Here is a 19,552-nt window from a genome sequence, read left to right on the forward strand (position 1 = left end):
CTAGCCTAATATCATCTTTGGTGTCATATTTAGTTTTAGAATGCTCCTATAAAGTGTTTTGGTACATTATATGATGTGAAAGGTTCTGTACAAGTTGTTATGGTTATAGTTATCCAAACAATGTTATAAGACACAGAACCCTAGCCTGAAGGTCATATATCTACTGAGTTAACTGATCTTCATAAACTATGAAGACAAAACCACAAACAAGCATAGAGAATGTTGCAGAAACTCAACAGATCTGACAGCATCTGTGGATAGGGAAACTGAGTTAATGTTTTGAGTCTGGTGCGACACACCTCTTCAGAACTAAAAGGTTTTGGAAAATATTTTTTTCAATACTTTTTATAGAAACAGAGGCTCAATACAAAAAAAATTCACAGTGGCGTTCCGCAAAGCAGTCATCCAGACTGTGTTTGTCAGCCCAACAACACCCACAGTTATCTCAACTACACATCCTTACACCCTACTTCTTGCAAGGATTCATTCCATCCTCTTAGTTTCTTTGTCTCCTTCGCATCCATTCTGATGATGCCACCTTCCACAATGCAGCATCTGACACCATCATTTTTCTCAACAGAGAACTCCACAACAGTAAATTGTGGTTGTCAGGGCCCTCAGCCATGTCCATTTCTCATACATCTGTGTTCTCTCTTTCCCTTCATTCTCGGAGCAGGGAGAGGGTTCCCTTGTCCTTATTTTCCTCCCACTAGTATCCGTATTCAAAGGATGATCTCTGTCATTTCTGCCAACTTCAGCAGGATGCCACCACAAACGTATCTTCTCCTGTCCTCCATTGACAGCATTCCACAAAGACTGTTCTCATTGTGATACCTGGTCCATTCCTCCATCTGCATGGAAACTTCCTTATTCCTGCATGGCACTTTTATTTGCAGTCGCAGAACGTGTAATACTTTCCAAATCATCACCTCCCTCCTCACTGACCAAGGCACCAAACACATCTTCCAAGTGAAACATTGTTTCACTTTCAATTTGTCTACTCCATTCACTGCTCGCAATGCAGTCTCCTTTACATTATAAATACAGACTAGGTGACTGCTTTGCAGAATGACTCTGCTCTGTCTATAGAAATGACCTGACTCCTCAGTTGATTGTCATTTCAGTAAAACTCCTTGTTCTCATGCTAACATTTCTGTCCTAGGCCTCCTGCAGCTTTCCAACGAAGCACAGCGCAAACTCAAGTAGCAACAGTTCATTTTCCACTTATGCAGTTTACAGGCAAGAGGTCTCAATATTGAATTCAATAACTTCAGAAACTAGCCACATTATGTCTGTTTTCCCATTTTTTTTACCGTTCCCCCACACAACCTTGTCTTGATTGTGTCGTATTTGCTTTGCTCTTAGCTGAAAGAGTCAGTGTGGCGCTGGAAAAGCACAGCAGATCAGGCAGCATCCGAGGAGCAGGAGAGTCAACTTTTCAAGTATAAGCCCTTTATCTTAGCTGAGAGAGCCTATTCTCTCACTTTTACTCCTTAACTTACACCCATTTTACATCTTTTTCTCTTTCTCAGCTGTCAGCACAATACACCCTTGTCTTTTGTACTGGATCTCAGTCTCTGTCAATATATATCAAAAAAAATTCCAACACCTCTCATTTCTGAAGAAGTCATTCCAGACCCAAAATGTTAACACTTTCTCTCTCCACAGATGCTGGCACCCCTACCATGTTCCTCCAGCATTCTCTGTGTTTGTTTCAAATTTCCAGCACCTGCAGTATTTTGCCTTTTGGCAAAGCTACATTGGCCTTAGTGTTACAGAACTGGAGAAGGGGTAGATTTAGGTTATGAACGTGTGGCTTTTGATCACAGCATATACATGCAATTAGACAAAGTTAGATTACTATGACAAATAATTTGGATTGGACACCGAACTCTTAATTGTGAACCTCCATATGCTTTCTGCGTTACTGCTTTTGGACTAAATTTTTATTGTGTCTCAATGAGTTTACCAGTTAAAAGCCAACGTAATGTGAGATGTTTACCCGCAAGAACTTTAAACAGCTTTCGTTGTTACCAGCAGTAAGTCTGGTGTTTGTTTTTTCACGTTTGAATCTTGCCGACTGTTGCTTCTCATATATGATACTCATTTGCCCACAAACTCTGTTTGAATTCCAATTTTCACATACAGCTGTAGTATTCTTTGCAGAAATAAAGCATCTTCCTTTATTTGTTTTTCTAGTGGCCAAATCAATGTTTATTCAGCTTGGTATTTGTTCTACCTAGTATTATTAACATTATCAGTCTAATTGTTTTGATGAATAAAGTTGTACTCTTGTTAGGCAGTCTTTGTTAAATCACGTAGTATAGAGAAGCCTTGGAGAATAGTAACATTGGGAATTGACCATATGTAACAGGAAAGGACTTAATGAGCTACTGATGTTTTTAATTCCCTGATAAGGTAATTGCTTTATTTCTGCCAATTAAAAGTTCTGTGCTTTAAAGTCAATAGCATTAGTAATATTGTTGAAAAGTTGTAGATATGCATTTTGTTCTGTACATATTCATATTATATGCACATAAACACATGCAAATTATAGTGTACATGGAGTTTTGTATGTATTTCTATGTATTTGCAAGCACAAGAATTAAAGGAACTAAAGCTTGAAGAAAGTGGCTGCACCTAATACAATGACAACGGTACAATAAGCCTTCTGGGAACACGAAGTGCATGAGAAGAGTAGAATGCAGTGACATGCAAGAGAAGGCAGAGGGACAAGGATGATGGGGATATTGATAGTGGTGAGAGAGAAGAAAATTCCTCGGGGCTTGCAACAAAACTGCACACAATTAATAGTTACACAACAGAACTACTTAAAAGTCGCTGGAGCTGAAAGAAATGCTAGAGCAGTTGAAGAGATCTGAATAATGAGGGCTTAGATAGGTCCTAAGAGCAGTGAAGACCTCAGAAGAAATTGTATGTCACTAATAATTTATTGCTGCAGAGATTGGATGTTGAAAGTACAGAAGCAGTAGTGCAACCTTTTAGTTTTACTTATTTTTGGGATATGAACATTTCTAGCTGGTCCACTATTTGCTGCCCATCCCTAGTTGATCGTCCTTGAAACATTGGTGGTGAGCTGCTGCTTGAACTTCTTTAATTCATTTGCAATAGGAAGACCCACAATGTAGGGAGGGAGTTCCAGGATTTTGATCCAGCAATGCTGAATATTTTCAAGTCAGGATAGTGAGTAGCTTGGAGGGAAGTGTGTAGGTAGTGATATTCCCATGTATCTGCTGCCCTTACCCTTCTAGAAGATAGTGAGCTGGGGTTTGGAAGGTGCTGTCTCAGGAGCCTTGGCGAATTTCAGCAGCGCATCTTGCAGATGGTACACACTATTGCTACTGAGCATCAGTGGTGGAGAGAGTGAACATTTGTGGATTTGATACCAGTCAAGCAGGCAGTTTTGACCTGGGTCGTGTCAAACTTCTTGAGTGTTGTTAAAGCTGCAGTCTTTCATGCAAATAATGTTATCACACTCCTTGTGACTTGTAGATGGTGGACAGGCTTTGAGGACTCGGGAGGTGAGTCGGTCACTGCAAGATTACTAGCCTCCAACTTGCTCTTGCAGCCTCAGTATATAGCTAAACCAGTTCGGTTTCTGGTCGGTTATAATGCCTATGATGTTGATAGTGAGGATTTCAGTATTGGTAATGCCATGCCATTGATTATTCAGAAGCAATGGCTAGATTCTCTTGCTGGAAATGGTCCTTGCCTGTCACTCAGGTAGCATGAATGGTACTACCAAGGGGAGAAAGTGAGCACTGCAGATGCTGGAGATCAGAGTTGAAGCGTGTGGTGCTGGAAAAGCACAGCCGGTCAGGCAGCATCCGAGGAGCAGGAGAATTTACGTTCCCTGCATATGGCATTCCTGATGAAGTGCTTCAACTCAAAATGTCGATTCTCCTGCTCCTCGGATGCTGCCTGACTGGCTGTGTTTTCCAGCACCACGCTCTTCGACAATGGTGCTATCATGCCAGTCCAAGTCTGGATGTTGTCCAAATCTTATACCCTTTGTACATGGGCTGCTTCATTATTTGTGGAATTCTGAATAGTGCTAGATGTTGTGCAATCATCACTTCTAATAGAAGGAAGGTCATTAATGAATCAGCTAAAGATGGTTGGCCCAAGGACCCTGAGAAACTCCTGCAGAGATGTCCTGGAGTTGAGATGATTGACACTGAACAATCATAATCATACTCCTTTGTGCCAGGAATGATTTAAATCTACAGAGAGCTTACCCTGTCAATCCCACTGACTCCTTGAGCCAGATTAGAGCTCAGGAAACAAATCCTGCGGCACTACTGGCTTGATGAAAGTCACTTTAAAAAGCTGGAGTTGTTCCTGTGATTTTGGGCTGGAGTGCAGTTTCAAAGGATCCAGGGGAGCATAGACCCAGGAAAAAGGGTGGACCATGGTGAGCAGTCACACAGTGGCTCAGTGTTAGCACTGGAAGCTTACAACGCCAGATACCCGGGTTCAGTTCCACTTTCGGGCAACTATCTCTGTGTAGTCTGATCATTCTCACCATGTCTGTGTGGATTTCCTTCGGGTGCTCAGTTTCCTCACTTTCCAAGGTCATGCAGTTTGGTGGATTGGCAATGCTAAATTATCCGTAGTGTCCAGGGATGTGCAGGTTAAGTGGATTAGCCGTAGGAAATACAGGGTTACAGATGTGGGGTGGGATGTTCTTTGTCGGGTCAGTGTGGACCCGGGTTGAATAACCTACTTGCACACTGTTGGGATTTTATGATGGAACGGCCTTTGAAGGAGTTTCAAGATCAGGTCATTGCAAGTGAAGAATTGTAATCCCTTGTGAAGTTTTAATGAGATTTGGTGACCTTTAAATCATGACAGAATTGCTGAGATATCCAAAGGATCTGTTCGGTCTATTTAATGTGTTCTGTGGGATGATCAACCATCATTTGTTAGTTAGCCATATTTGCCTGGTAGTAATTTAGGATGTTCAAGTATAAGTCATATCTATCTTTACACAGACCGAACTCTCTTTTTCTGTCAATATTTTGTGCATCATTATTTATTTTTTTTTGTAATCAACTAGTTATTCTCTATTGATAAGAGAAACCTGGCTGGATTGTTTCTAATATCCAATCAGATTCAGTCTAAAACTTATATAATTAACCACACCACCATTCTGGTTAAATTTAAAATTTGTTGCAAGCAGTGGAAGGATGGGATTATAAAGCAATCGGTGCATCCTTCCAACTTTGGTCGTAACATCGTACTGTACATAAATCTCTTCAGTAAATTGTATTATTGCTATGTCTGCAGGTATAATGCAGTGTCTCCGAGAATTGAAATGGGAATGCTTTTGACCACTAATTTTCCTGAATAAAAAGGTATAGGAAGGATAAAGTTGACCTGAGGATTTGCTCAGGTTTTTGTTTCTTTATTTGTCCAGGCTATTCGATTGTCCCTTGAGCAATCATTACCTCCAGAGCCAAGGGAGGAGAGCATTGAACTTGTCAGCAAGCTACGCATCAGAACACCGCGTGGGGAATTCTTTGAACGGCGTTTCCTAGCAAGCAACAGGCTCCAAGTTGTCTTTGATTTTGTGGCTTCCAAAGGCTTCCCAAGGGATGAATACAAGCTGCTGAGTACTTTCCCTCGAAGAGATGTAAGTGTTTCATGTTATCTTTTCATGAGTATGCTACAGTTTATATTGTACGTGCATTCAACTTGGAAAGTTTAAATACTTTCAAATAATTTGATCGTAATTCCAAACAGATTTATATTCTATTTAATTCTTTTCTTTTTACTTGCTGCTGTACAATAACATTGTGAAATACTGATCACTTTGTGTAGTTTCTGAAATATGAAGATAATGAAAAGGCAATCAGCAGCTTATTTATTAAAACCTGCTATGCAAACTTTCAAAAGCCTAACCTTTTAATTCCTTTATCAGCATTGGCTTCATATGTAGTTCTTAAAAAATTCCTCTGGACATCAACTAATATTTAGCTCTGTGTCATATATTGTCGTATCAAATGTGGTATCGTTACAGGCAGTACAGGCCTTTCGGCCCTTAGTGTTGCATTGACCTGAAAAATTAATCTGATGCCCATCTAACCTACACCATTCCATTATTATCCATACATATGTCCAATGTCAGTTTAAATGTCCTTAACTATTGTAGGCTGACCGTTCCATGCCCCTACTACTCTCTTGAGTAAAGAGACTACCCCGATGTCTGTCCTAAATCTAAAACCCCCCAATTTAAAGCTATGTCCCCTTGTGTTAGCCTTCACCGTCCGTTCTCACTGACCACCCTACCTAACCCTCTGATTATCTTATACATCTCGATTAAGTCACCTCTCAACCTTCTTCTCTCCAACGAAAACAGTCTCAGTTCCCTCAGCCTTTCCTTCTAAGACCTTCTTTTCACACCAGGCAACATCCTAGTAAATTTCCTCTGAACTCTTTCCAAAGCTTCCAAATCCTTCCTACGATGCAGTGACCAGCACTGCATGTAATACTTCAGGTGCGGCCTTACCACTGTCTTGTACAGCTGAAGCATGACCTTGTGGCTGTGAAACCCAATTCCCCCTACCAATAAACGCCAATACACCATATGCCTTCATATTGATTTCTTAGAGAAGATGACAAACAGGTGGATGAAGGTTAGGTGGTTGATGTGGTATATAAGGCATTTGATATGGTTCCACACGGTAGACTATTGCATAAAATACGGAGCTTCGGGTTTGAAGGCGATATGGCAGGTTGGATCAGAAATTGGCTCGCTGAAAGAAGACAGAGGGTGGTGGTCGATGGGAAATGTTCATCCTGGAGCTTAGTTACCAGTGGCAATCCAGTCAACCTGGGTGGCAACTTTCAGGGATTTATGCACCTGGACTTCGAGATCTTGGACACTGCCAAGAATTTTACCATTAGCCCAGTACTCTGCATTCCTGTTATTTCTTCCAAAGTGAACTACTTCATACTTTTTCACATTAAGCTCCATTTGCCACTTCTCAGCCCAGCTCTGCATCTTATCTCTGTCCCTCTGTAACCCACAACATCCTTTGGCACTATCCACAACTCTGCCTACCTTGCTGTCATCTGCAAATTTACTACCCCATCCTTCCATGCCCACCTCCAGATCATTTATAAAAATGACAAACAGCAGTGGCCACAAAAGAGATCCTTGGGGCACGCCACTGGTAACTAAGCTCCAGGATGAACATTTCCCATCAACCGCCACCCTCTGTCTTCTTTCAGCGAGCCAATTTCTGATCCAAACTGCCGTATATCACCTTCAAACACGAAACTCTGTATTTTGTGCAATAGCCTACCGTGTGGAACCTTCTCAAATGCCTTACTGAAGTCCATATACACCACATCAACCGCCTAACCTTCATCCACCTGTTTTGTCACCTTCTCTAAGAAATCAATATGAAGGCAATATTGGCGTTTATTGGTAGGGGGAATTGGGTTTCACAGCCACAAGGTCATGCTTCAGCTGTACAAGACAGTGGTAAGGCCGCACCTGAAGTATTACATGCAGTGCTGGCCACTGCATCATAGGAAGGATTTGGAAGCTTTGGAAAGGGTTCAGAGGAAATTTACTAGGATGTTGCCTGGTGTGTCACCTTCTCTAAGAACTCAATAAGGTTTGTGAGGCACGACCTACCCTTCACAAAACCGTGTTGACTATCCTTAATCAAATGATTCCTTTCCAGATGATTATAAATCCTATCTCTTATAACCTTTTCCTGCATCTTACCGACAACCAAAGTAAGGCTCTCTGGCCTATAATTACCAGGGTTGTCCCGACTCCCCTTCTTAAACAAGGGAACAACATTTGCTATCCTTCAATCTTCTGGCACTAGTCCAGTTGACAATGATGTCATAAAAATCGAAGCCAAAGGCTCTGCAATCTCCTCCATGGCTTCTCAGAGAATCCGAGGATAAATTCCATCCGGCCCCAGGGTCTTATCTATTTTCAGATCTTCCAAAACTACTAAAACATCCTCTTTGTTAATCTCAATCTCATCTAATCTTGTAGCCTGTTTCTCCATATTCTCACTAAAGTTGCCCTTTTCCAATGTGAGTACTGACGAAAAGTATTCATTCATTGCTTCCCCTAAGTCCTCAGATTCCCCACACAACTTTCCACTACTATCTTTGATTGGCCCTAATCTTACTCTAGTCATTCTTTTATTCCTGATAAACCTGTCGAAGGCATTAGGGTTTTCCTTGATCCTATCCGCCAATAACTTCTCATGTCCTCTCCTGGTTCTTCTTAGCCCTCTGTTTAGATCTTTTCTGGCTAACTTATAACTCTGAAGCCCCCTAACTGAGCCTTCACGCCTCATCCTAACATAAGCCGCCGCCTTCTGCTTGACATAAGATGCAACTTCTTTCATAAACCATGGCACCCTCTCTCAACAACTACCTCCCTGTCTGATAGATAAATACTTATCAGGGACCCGCAGTAGCTGTTCCTTGAATAAGCTCCACATTTCAAGAGTGTCCACCCCCTGCAATTCATTCCCCATCCTTTGCATCCTAAATCTTGCCTAATCGCATCATAATTGTCTTTCCACCCATTATACCTCTTTCCCTGCGGGAAAATACCTATCCCTGCCCATTGCTATTGTAAACATAACTGAATTATGGTCGTTATCGTTAGAGTGCTCACCTACCTCCAAATCTAACACTTGGCTGGGTTCATTGCCTAGTACTAAATCCAGCATGGAAACAGACCCTTTGATCTAACTTGCCCATGCTGATCAAATTTCCCAAACTAAACTAGTCCCATTTGCCTGCATTTAGCCCATATCTTTCTAAACCGTTTCTGTTAATGTACCTGTCCAAATGTCTTTTAAATGTTGTCACTGTACCCCCATCAGTCACTTCTCTGGCACATAACGAGCCACCTGAGAGTTGCCCCTCAGGTCCCTTTTAAATCTTTTCCTCTAACCTTAAAAATATGCTCTGTAGTTTTGAACTCCCCTATCTCTAAAGAGAAAATACCTTTGCTATTCATTTTATCTATGCCCCTCGTTGATTTTATAAATTTCTTTTAAGGTCACCCCTCGATCTCCTCCACTCCAATGAAAAGATTCCAGTCTATTCAGCCTTTCCTTATATCTCCTCCAGTCCTAGCAACATCCTTGTAAATCTTCTCTGAACCCTCTGCAGTTTAATAATATTCTTCCTGTAGCAGGGCAGTCAGAAATGTACACAGTACTCTGAAAGCCTCACCAATGTCCCAACCCCAATACTCAATAGTCTGAACAATGAAGGTAAGCATGCGGAATGCCTTGTTACCTTTGACCCAACTTTCAAAGAATTATGTACCTGAACCCCAGGCCTCTCTGTTTCACAGCATTACCCAGGGTCCTGCCATTAACTATATAAGCCCTCCCCTGTTCATCTTATCGCATCTCGCATTTGTCCAGATTAAATTCCATCTGCCATTCCTCAGCTCATTTGCCTAATTGGTCAAGATCCCATTGTAATCTTAGAAAATCTTCTTCACTGTCCACTTTACCATCAATTTTGATGTCATTCACAAACTTACTATGCATTGCATCCTAAATTCTCATCCAAATCATTTATATAAATGACAAACAAGAGTGGACCCTGCACTGACTCCTGCAGAACACCGCTGGTTACAGGCCTCCAGTCCGAAAAACAATCCTCCATAACCACCCTCTGTCTCCTACCATCAAGTCAATTTTGTGTCCAATTGGCAAGCTCTGCCTGAATCCTATGTGATCTAACTTTACTAACCAGTCTACCAAGCGGAACCTTGTCAAAGGCTTTATTAAGGTCCAGTTCGATCTTGTGGTATTCGAGACATATACCAGTACGTGGTATTGGGTAAGGGTTGTTTGAGGTAGTTCGCTACCCGTAATTCTCCTTTGTCTTGGCATATCCAGTGATTAATGATAGAGGATACACTACCGTACTGTATCTACAGATAAGGTATCGCTGTTGAGTTTATTGCATGGTAGCATTTGTTCAGGCATAATTACTAAGACCTTGGTTGGTACAGATAAATCTGCTCCCTCGAACAGCTAGAGTAGGCCTACTTATATCTATTTACAGACTGGGTGTGGTATTAATAAAATGGGTGGAATCCGTGTACGATGAACACGAATCCCTTCAGCACCATTATCTTCTACAACGTTCTGCATTGGTATTTCTTTTTGCTTAAAAAAAGGCAGGTGTGAAGGCTTAAGCAGGCATTAACAAATGAGAAAATGAAACAATCGAGAAGAACATCTTAACATATTGCAGGACATAGTTTATAAAGTCGTTGATCTATTGAAGTTAATTGCAGAGTGACAAACACAAACGTTATATGATGACAAGCATTGCAAGAATGATGATCCAATAGTCATCACAGTCCCCAGATTGTTTGGTTGTTCATATCAAACAAAAGCCCATTCATTCCGATTCTATTATGCTCCTGCTTGACATATCTACTTTCCAATTCAGATTTTATTAACTTTATCTGAATTTTTTTATTTATATCACATGGCCTCCACCTAGACCTGCACATTTCTGACTTGAATAAAATTGCTTAAGTATTCATGGAGTCACTTCTCCTTCTTCTGCCTTCATTAATAATCTCTATATTATCACTGCCAGTGCAATATTAATTTTAGAACAGATGGAGAATGCAATTATACTGTCCAGTATATTTTTTCTGAAGTGGAAATTACTTTAGCATTGTGCATGCATATTTTGAATGCACTTCTATTATTAAATTATAGATTTTCAGTTTTGTACATGTTTGCTTTTTGAACCAATCCAGTAGTGAATCTAGTACTTTGACTTTTCAAACAGCAGCACTAACATAAAGAGAGTGCTAGGTTGATTCATTTTGTATTTCTATACTTTACTCCTTGAAGAACAAAAGGCTTCAGATAAAGTAGAAAATAATGTTAATGTTAATTTTAAAGGAATAATATTAGCTCCTTCCTTCATTATGAAAAGAGCTGCAGATCATATGAATTTGTTGAAATGTTTGCTATGATTCAATGTGGTGGATTAGCAGAATTGAGTGCTATATCAGTTGAACATTGCAGAATATAAATGATTTGAAAATCAATTGGAACACATATGTTGGACATAATTTCTATTGCTAGTCAAAAGGAGGCCATATCTGAATAGTATATGCTACACAAAGTCTTATGGGTGAAAAGTAGATGCATTTAATTTGAATCTTGATCCTTGATAAAATAGACTTACCTGGTAGAACAATGTTAAGACATGCTATGTGAACTGTCTCTGACTTTGTTATTTCAGTGGTGAAACCATCTGAAACTTGAGAGCAATAAGTACTTTTGATAATTGAATTGATTTAAGCATTTGTCCCATCAAAAATCCACTTTTTTATAAATGTCGTAGAGAATAAACACAATTTAAGAAATGTTTAGTGTAAAATAAATTTATTGTTTGGAGACCGGTACTTAACTAATAAATTTATAGTTATCTGATTGTCAGCAGAATTCGCTACATTTCTGAGATTAGGTTGCTCAGATTTTCACAGAAATCGGTAGAACAACCACTTGTTGATGGGCATGATAATAGTATATTAATAGGGATAGTTTCGATGAGCAACTATGCAGCATTTATGATTACAAAATATATAATTTATGATGGTGATTGGACTTTAGTCCAATTATCCCCTTGTCAAAATGCCATTTCTGCTTAAGATATGCCTTGAATTTCCATGTGCAACATCAGGAAAGATCACATAATCTTGTGTATACTTATGGTTGACCTTTTGGTAATGTCTTGACCTGTACGTATGTTTAAAATTGTTGAGCTGTTCCTGCAGGATCACAATGTCAGAGTTAGGAGGCAGAAAAGTTATTATTTTAATATGTAATAAAATTTATATTTGTAACTCACTTTAAACTTGCTTCTAACTAAAATTCTGAAACAATATAATAGCAGAGTATGGAACATTTTAAGCTGTTTACCAAAACTAACGCTGAGATCGTGAGTTAGAGTCAAATTAACTTTATTATATTAGATTAGATTAGATTACTTCCAGTGTGGAAACAGGCCCTTCGGCCCAACAAGTCCACACCGACCCGCCAAAGCACAACCCACCCATTCCCCTACATTTACCCCTTTTACCAAACACTACGGGCAATTTAGCATGGCCAGTTCACCTGACCTGCACATCTTTGGACTGTGGGAGGAAACCGGAGCATCCGGAGGAAACCCACGCAGACACGGGGAGAACATGCAAACTCCACACAGTCAGTCGCCTGAGTCGGGAATTGAACCCGGTGCTAACCACTGTGCCACCGTGTCACCCACAAAAGTGTGGCAGAAGATACATTAATGCTAAGTTAAAATGCTGAGAAAACGTCTCTGCTCTATCAGTGTCTGTGCCTCTGGCATCCTTCAGTCTTCTCAGTCATTTGTTAGTGCACATGTTTTTCTCCTATCTTCCCTGCTGTTGACAGCTTCAAAACTTTGTTCCGCTATGCTTACAAACTCAAATTCAAGTCCATTTTCTGTCCCTTCAGTCACTTCACATTTATTACTATCTCGCAATAGTTTTTATTTTGCTTTTCAAATGATGTTTTGGCTCATGTCTTTGTAAAATTATTTTCAATTTCCATTTTCTATGAAATCTAATGAAATACATTATACCCTTCATGAAATGAGTAAATTAAGTCACTATAGAAAGATGATGATTAAAGGACTAGAATAAACTAACAAAAGGAAATTGTAAAGAGCCGCACAAAATAAGAGAATAGAAAGTTTATTTACAATAGGCCAGTATGATGTGTTAATTAAGCTCATAGACAAGCCAAATGAACAGGAATGCCTTGCAGCGAAGCAAAACAACAGCTTTGTTTGTTGACAGATGTTCGAGTGTTATTGTCTGTTAATTGGATAATGGTGTAAACATTTGCAAACTCTGCTCTCCTTGGGGAATTCAGTGTTTGAAGGGCAACAAGAGGCATGATCCCTATGTACAGTCCATATGTATGCATTCCTCTCATAAAGACTTGCAGGTAAATAAATTGAGTTTATAATTTCATTTGGCATTTAAACTGATAGCACGAAGTTGAAAAATGTATACCTTAAAATACACCATGACCTTGAATACACCCCAGTTTGTATGGTTACAGTCGAGTGAATAGCGTTCATTAAAAGATATTTGCGTTCCATGCCGTTGTTACCAGAGTTGGTGAGCTCTGGATGCATCTGGCACCTACCATTGTTTCTTGTTCTACTCCATAGATTTGTATTATCTATAGGGATTTGAAAAGAAGTGCTGTCAAATTAGATGTAAGCTGTAAGATGAAAGTGATGTGAGTTAGAGCTAGAAAATTACCTCCTTCTGGTACATACATTTGAGTTGAGATTTATAAATCCCAATGTAATATCATTACAGTACTCTAGTGCAATTGACTGTAGCAGATGGACTCTACAGTGAGAAAACATAAACAAGAAATTCTTCGTACCTGTATCACAAAGGAAGCTTGTAGAATTTTGAAATATATAATGGATACAGTCTTTTCACCATTTAAGTATATCTTATTTGTTAATTGGAATCAAAAATTTTCCCATCAAAAATGCATTTTAAATTCATCACTCAGTTCATCATCTGAATTCAGTTTTTGGCTTAAACGTGAGTTATAATTTCCATCTGACTAGTAACATTTTTCACTGAGTTTGAATTAAATTCCTGATCTGGATTGGCTGTTCAAGTATGACAACCTTCCTGACCTCAGTGCAACAAATCAGCAAGTGGAAAAGAGAAGTTTGCAAATATAGCTGGCTAAAAGTACAATACTTTACACCTGAAGAAATGCAAGATAGTCAACTATATGAAGATGGGAAAGTGAAGTCAAATTTAACAGCAGTTTCATCTTTACCCACAAGTAAAGCAAGCAATTACCACTAGCTACCTGCAGATCATTTTCAGGTAAAAGGAAGAGGATGCATGATTCAGTTGATTTGATTCAGGCCAGAAAAGCTAACCTTGCTTTGTTGGAAAAAGCTATATCACAGTAGTTCTGTTCTGATGCAATCCCGTGTTATAAAAAAATCATGCTGGACCACTGCCTACATGTAAAATATCCCAAATTTTATAAACCCAAAGATATTTTTCCATTGTCAGAATTCACTTTTTTTTGCAGTTTCACCTAATCAGAATATTGACTTGCAATGAAAAGTACTCAAATAGAGGGGGAAAAAACCTACCATGTTTTGTGTTAGCAATGACACAGAAAGAAAAAGCTGCTAATGATTAGAAATTCCAATTCACCCCACTTCAAAGCTTCATTGGGTAAATTCTAATTTTCCAACAAGGTAAGTTTGGATATTACAGCAAGGTCCATACCCAAAGGAAGAAAACAAAATGGCATGGATAGCTGGTACTATTTTTGGAGATCTGCTACATTGCAGAAACATTGTTTTGACAGCTGTGGTGTTCACATGAAATGCCTGCAGAATGAAAAATGCAGTTCATATTTTTATTGTGAAAATATCTATGAACCAGCCAAAGAGTCATCTAGACTCGAAATTATAAGCTTGCTCTCTCTCCATGATGCTGTCTGACCCACTGTGATCTCCAGTATTGGTTGTTTTCAGTATAGATTCCAGCAGCTGGAGTAATTTACTCCAAAATTAAATTTGGTGCAATTTATGCTGTGGAATGGCACTTCAACAAATATTTAGTACCTGTAAAGTTGTACTGCTAGTTTCACTTGATGTACCATAAGCAATGCATGTGCTCCATTTATCATAGGAAACACTAAAACCAGAAACTATTGCCAACCAGTTCTTGCATGGTCAGAGCATCCCTACCAATAGGGGAAGTAGCTACATCTGCGATTGCCAGCAATTTGTTTGAATTAATTATATTAGGAACTTTTGTCTAATAATGAAAACAATAGTGCTAGGCTTGACCATGTCACAGTTCGTGAGAGTAAGGAAAACAGTCCAACAATGGATCCAGCAGGCGGGTAGTAGATTGTAAAATGGACATTTTGCTGCAGCAGCCGCAACCAGTTTTCATTTCTATCACACCTTTAAAACATTCAAAGGTACTTCAACAAACAAATTCCTGTCCTAAGCCATGAGATATTAGGACCAGTGATCAAAAGCTTACTTTAAGAAGTAGGCTTTAAGAGTATTTTGAAGGGAACAAGAAAGTTTCAAGAATTTTAGAATGAGAATTCCTGCATTTAGCATTGAGGCCATTGAAAGCACTGTTCCAAAAAGTAGGGCGGATAGAGGATACACAAGGGGGTCAGGATTGCAGAGTGTTATGGTCCTTGCTGGTACTACTGGACAAGTCAAATCTAAGAATGAAATCTGGCTTGATTCATCATGTGTTTTTTTTATCATTAATATGGTGGTTGGTCACTGAAATATATTCACATGAGACTGCAGGTACTTTCTAACAAGTATTTGTTATTACACAAACAAATCGAGCAATAAAAACCAAAAGAACTGTGGATGCTGTAAATCAAGAAACGAAAACAAACGTTGGTGGAAAAACTTAGCAGATTTGGCAGCATCGGTGAAGAGAAATCAAAGTTAACGTTTGGGGTTTGATGACCCTTCCTCAGAATCAAGTTATATATTTTAAGAGTTAGAAAGATCTTAATATAAACATTAAAATAAAGTATCAACTTGTTTCCAAACACTCTTCATTACAGAGACTCGTGCCCAGAGAATTTATACTCCTATTTCAACTCTTTAAGCTTCTAATTAACTGATTCCTTTCAGTTTCTTTCTCTTGAGCAAAAGAGAGAACTTTATGATGGTATCAATTTTTCATAATTCTGATGGCCTGGTGTTTTTCCACTCTTAACAATCTTAAAATTTCAGTCCCAATTTCTCTTTGCTTGGAAACATCATAAATAGAAAAACACTGCTGTTGCAGTGACTGGTTACTTCTGAACCAAAATCTGCTCATAAAGAAACTAAAACTTTCTTCTGAACTCCACTCTTTATTCTTCCCAAATAAAACTTTGATGTTTTTTGAACTGAATTCAATACAAGGTTAATTACTTCAAACATTTACACTGCATAAAAACGTTAATCTGTTAACATTCCAGAGGTTCTGACTTGAGGGTTCTCCCAAACCCTTATTGACAATCAGGTGTTTTCTTCAACTGGTACATTTAGCTCACTGTTCCAGAATGAATTTCTGGCCTTTTGAAAACTCTTCTGCAACACTAACTGACATCCATTCATTTTTTTACAAAAACAATTTAAATACTAAACATGATAATGTTTTTCACACACCTTCCATCACAAGAGATAGGAAGAGGCAAAGTCACAGAGGCATTTTAAACAGTAATGTAATCGTTAAAATTAAGGCATTGTCAATGTAGGTCAGCAAAAATGGCTGATTGGGAAGCAAGCCTGGAGTTAGGATATGAGATGCAGAACATTAGATGAATTCAAGTTTATCAAGGGAAATTGACCATTGGGATTATAAACTTAAGAAGTAATAAAGACAGATCCGAGTTTCAGCAGCTGATGGGATGAGGTGAATAGTATTAGGGAGATAAATGCATATAGTTATGATGAGGATATGGGGTCAGAAGCACAGTTCAGGGTCAGCTAGGTCACCAATGATCTGATTCAGTTTAGACAATGACTAGGCAGAGAAGTAGAGTTGCAGGCTCAGGAATGAATTTGTCTTCAGTCTCTACCAATGACACTGATTTTCTCCAAGATTGATTTCAGGTAATTTCTTATCATCTGATGATGGATATTAGATGAGAAGTTTGACAAAGAGAACAAAGAAAATTTATGGCCCAGGAACAAGCCCTTCGGCCCTCCAAGCCTGAGCTGATCCAAATGTACTGTCTAAAACTGTCGGTCAATTCCTAAGCATCTGTATCCCTCTGCTCCCCACCTACTCATGCATCTGTCCAGATGCATCTTAAATTAACCTACTGTACCTGCCTCTACCACCTCTGCTGCCAACGCGTTCCAAACGCCCACTACCCTCTGTGTGAAGTACTTACCGCGTGTATCCCCCTTAAACTTTCCACCTCTCACTTTGAAAGCATGACTTCTCATTATTGAATCCTTCACCCTGGGAAAAACTTGTCTCTATCCACCCGGTCTGTACCCTTCATGATTTTGTAAATCTCAATCAGGTCCCTCCTCAATCTCCTTTTTTTTTCTAGTGAAAATAAACCTAACCTACTCAACCTCTCTTCATAGCTAGCACCTTCCATACCAGGCAACATCCTCGTAAACCTTCTCTGCACCCTCTCCAAAGCGTCCACATTCTTTTGATATTGTGGCGACCAAAACTGTGCACAGTATTCTAAATGCGGCCGAACCAATGTCTTGGACAATTTTAAGATGACTTGCTAGCTCTTGTACTCAATACTCCGTCCAATGAAGGCAAGCATACTATATGCCTTCTTGACCACTCCACCTGTGCAGCAACCTAGAGGGTACAATGGACCTGCACTCCCAGATCTCTCTGCCCATCAACTTTTCCCAAGGCTCTTCCGTTCATTGTATAATTCACCTTAGAATTAGACTTGCCGAAATGCATCACCTCGCATTTGTCTGGATTGAAAGCCATCTGCCACTTTTCCGCCCAACTCGCAGGCTATGTATATCTTCCTGTATTCTCTGACAGTCCCTTATGCTTTCTGCCACTCCACAATCTTTGACACAAATCGGAGTAATTTGGAAAATTGATTGTGTAATGCTTTTAAAGCGCACAGTTTTTGACCATTTGTATTTTTGTAGCTTTGAGATTTTGACTTTCAAGTTTTCCTGCCCTATTTTGATGTTTTGATTTGTGTACAAGCAGACATTGTCCTTGAAATATATTATGACTTGGACAGTCAGGAGAGACCATGCGGAACAAACCAAGCTGCTGGAAAAGGGAGATGAGGAATAGGTTGAAGAGCAGTGAGAGGCCACATCGGCTAGGGCTACAAACAAACATTTCTTCACCTTAATCTCAGCATGTAATAAATAAAGTGTGAGATGTCTCTGCCTCAGTAAAGATATTATCACTGGAATCTTCTGCCTACTGCAGCCACAACTGCTACTTCAGAGCAAGGCAAAGACAACCTTGTCAAATTCTCTTGAAGGTGACCATGCCAATGAACTAATCTATCTAGCTGTTCATAACATCTTGCACCTTTCTGTTCACTGGTTCACAAGGTTGCTTATTCAGTAAAAAGATCTGTTTTATTCTCTTGCCAGGTGGATTGAACATATTACATTTCCCTATGACGTAAGGTATCATTGCTTGCACGCATGTCTCTTGACTGGTGCTGGATTTTAACCATGCCCATGTCAAAACTGAAAAGAATTCCATACCCAGACTGTGTGTAATCAGTAGCAAAAGACGATGCAGGGCAATGTCCAGTAACCTGAAGCAGTTATTAAAACTTTATTTATTTATTCATTCTCTTGTGGAACGTTGGCTTCGCAGGCTGACCAGCATTTATTGCTTGTCTCTAGTCATCCTTGAGCCACCACAGTAAACTAAAGAGTGTGTAATCCAATAATAACATGGCGGATCGTGCACAACTCATGTCCTTGTGCACAAAGATTGATCAAGACTGGTATCCTGAAACATTGTTTCTCCTGCCTGGATTGTTCTGGAGGACCCCTGGAGTCCTTTGAGTTGGTGTCAAGATTCATGTTTTGCCTCATGCTACAGAACCACACCAACCTGAAGGGGATAATACTTACACATCTGCTATACTGTGAGCAACTGATGAACAGAATCATAAGGGGGACACAAATTAGATAAAGCCAGGCCTGTAGCACTCTAGACAGCCCCTTTCTGTCCACTTAGACATGATCTAATCAGAGCATGATTGTAATTGCATCAACAGCAATAACTACTATGTATGTAGAAGCGTTAATGTAATGCAACATTGTCAGAGTAATAAAAAAACAAATGTGACACTAAACCACATAAGGAAGTGGTAGATCAGAAGAACAAAAGTTAGATCAAAGTGTTATCAAGGAATTACTTAAAGGAGGAAAATTAGGTGGAGAGGTGAAGAGATTCAGGCAGGGAATCCAAAATTTAGGGCCTAGGCTACTGAAGTCACATCCACGCGTGGGCAAGTGTTTAAAGTCAGGGAAGCTCAGAAAGCCAGGTGAAAGTGAGCACTGCAGGTGCGAGAGAGTCCAGTTGAAAAGTGTAGTGCTGGAAAAAGCACAGCAGGTCAGGCAGCATCTGAGGAGCAGGAGATTCTACATTTCAGGCATAAGCCCTTCATCAGGAATGTGGAGGGGCAAGGGGACCGAGAGATAAATAGGGGGAAAGGTAGGTGGGATGACAGTAGGTGGAAGCAGGTAGGTGATTCTGATAGGTCGGTGGGGAGGGTGGGGCGGATAGGTGGGGAGGAAGATGGACAGATAGATCCTCATTTACAGCATCCATTGCCCTCAATGTGGCCTCCTCTACACTGGGGAGACCGAGCGCCAACTCATGGAGAGGTTGAGGGAATATCTCTGGTCCAACCAACCCCACAGCCCTGTAGCCAACCACTTCAACTCCCTGTCTCCACTG

General features: G+C 39.8%; 1 protein-coding gene across 1 annotated transcript in view; it reads left to right on the top strand.

The window, feature by feature from the left end:
* The window catches only part of faf1 (Fas (TNFRSF6) associated factor 1), a 414,762-nt gene that overhangs the window by 377,683 nt on the left and 17,527 nt on the right, over nucleotides 1-19,552 (top strand). Inside the window, exon 18 of the mRNA XM_043699221.2 lies at nucleotides 5,441-5,656. Coding sequence (XP_043555156.1) covers nucleotides 5,441-5,656 — 216 coding nt within the window. The remainder of the gene's footprint in view (nucleotides 1-5,440; nucleotides 5,657-19,552) is intronic.

The sequence above is a fragment of the Chiloscyllium plagiosum genome, unplaced genomic scaffold, assembly GCF_037043375.1.
Source record: "Chiloscyllium plagiosum isolate Xiang-an unplaced genomic scaffold, Cpla_swu_hap1 HiC_scaffold_9, whole genome shotgun sequence".
Lineage (NCBI taxonomy): Eukaryota > Metazoa > Chordata > Chondrichthyes > Orectolobiformes > Hemiscylliidae > Chiloscyllium > Chiloscyllium plagiosum.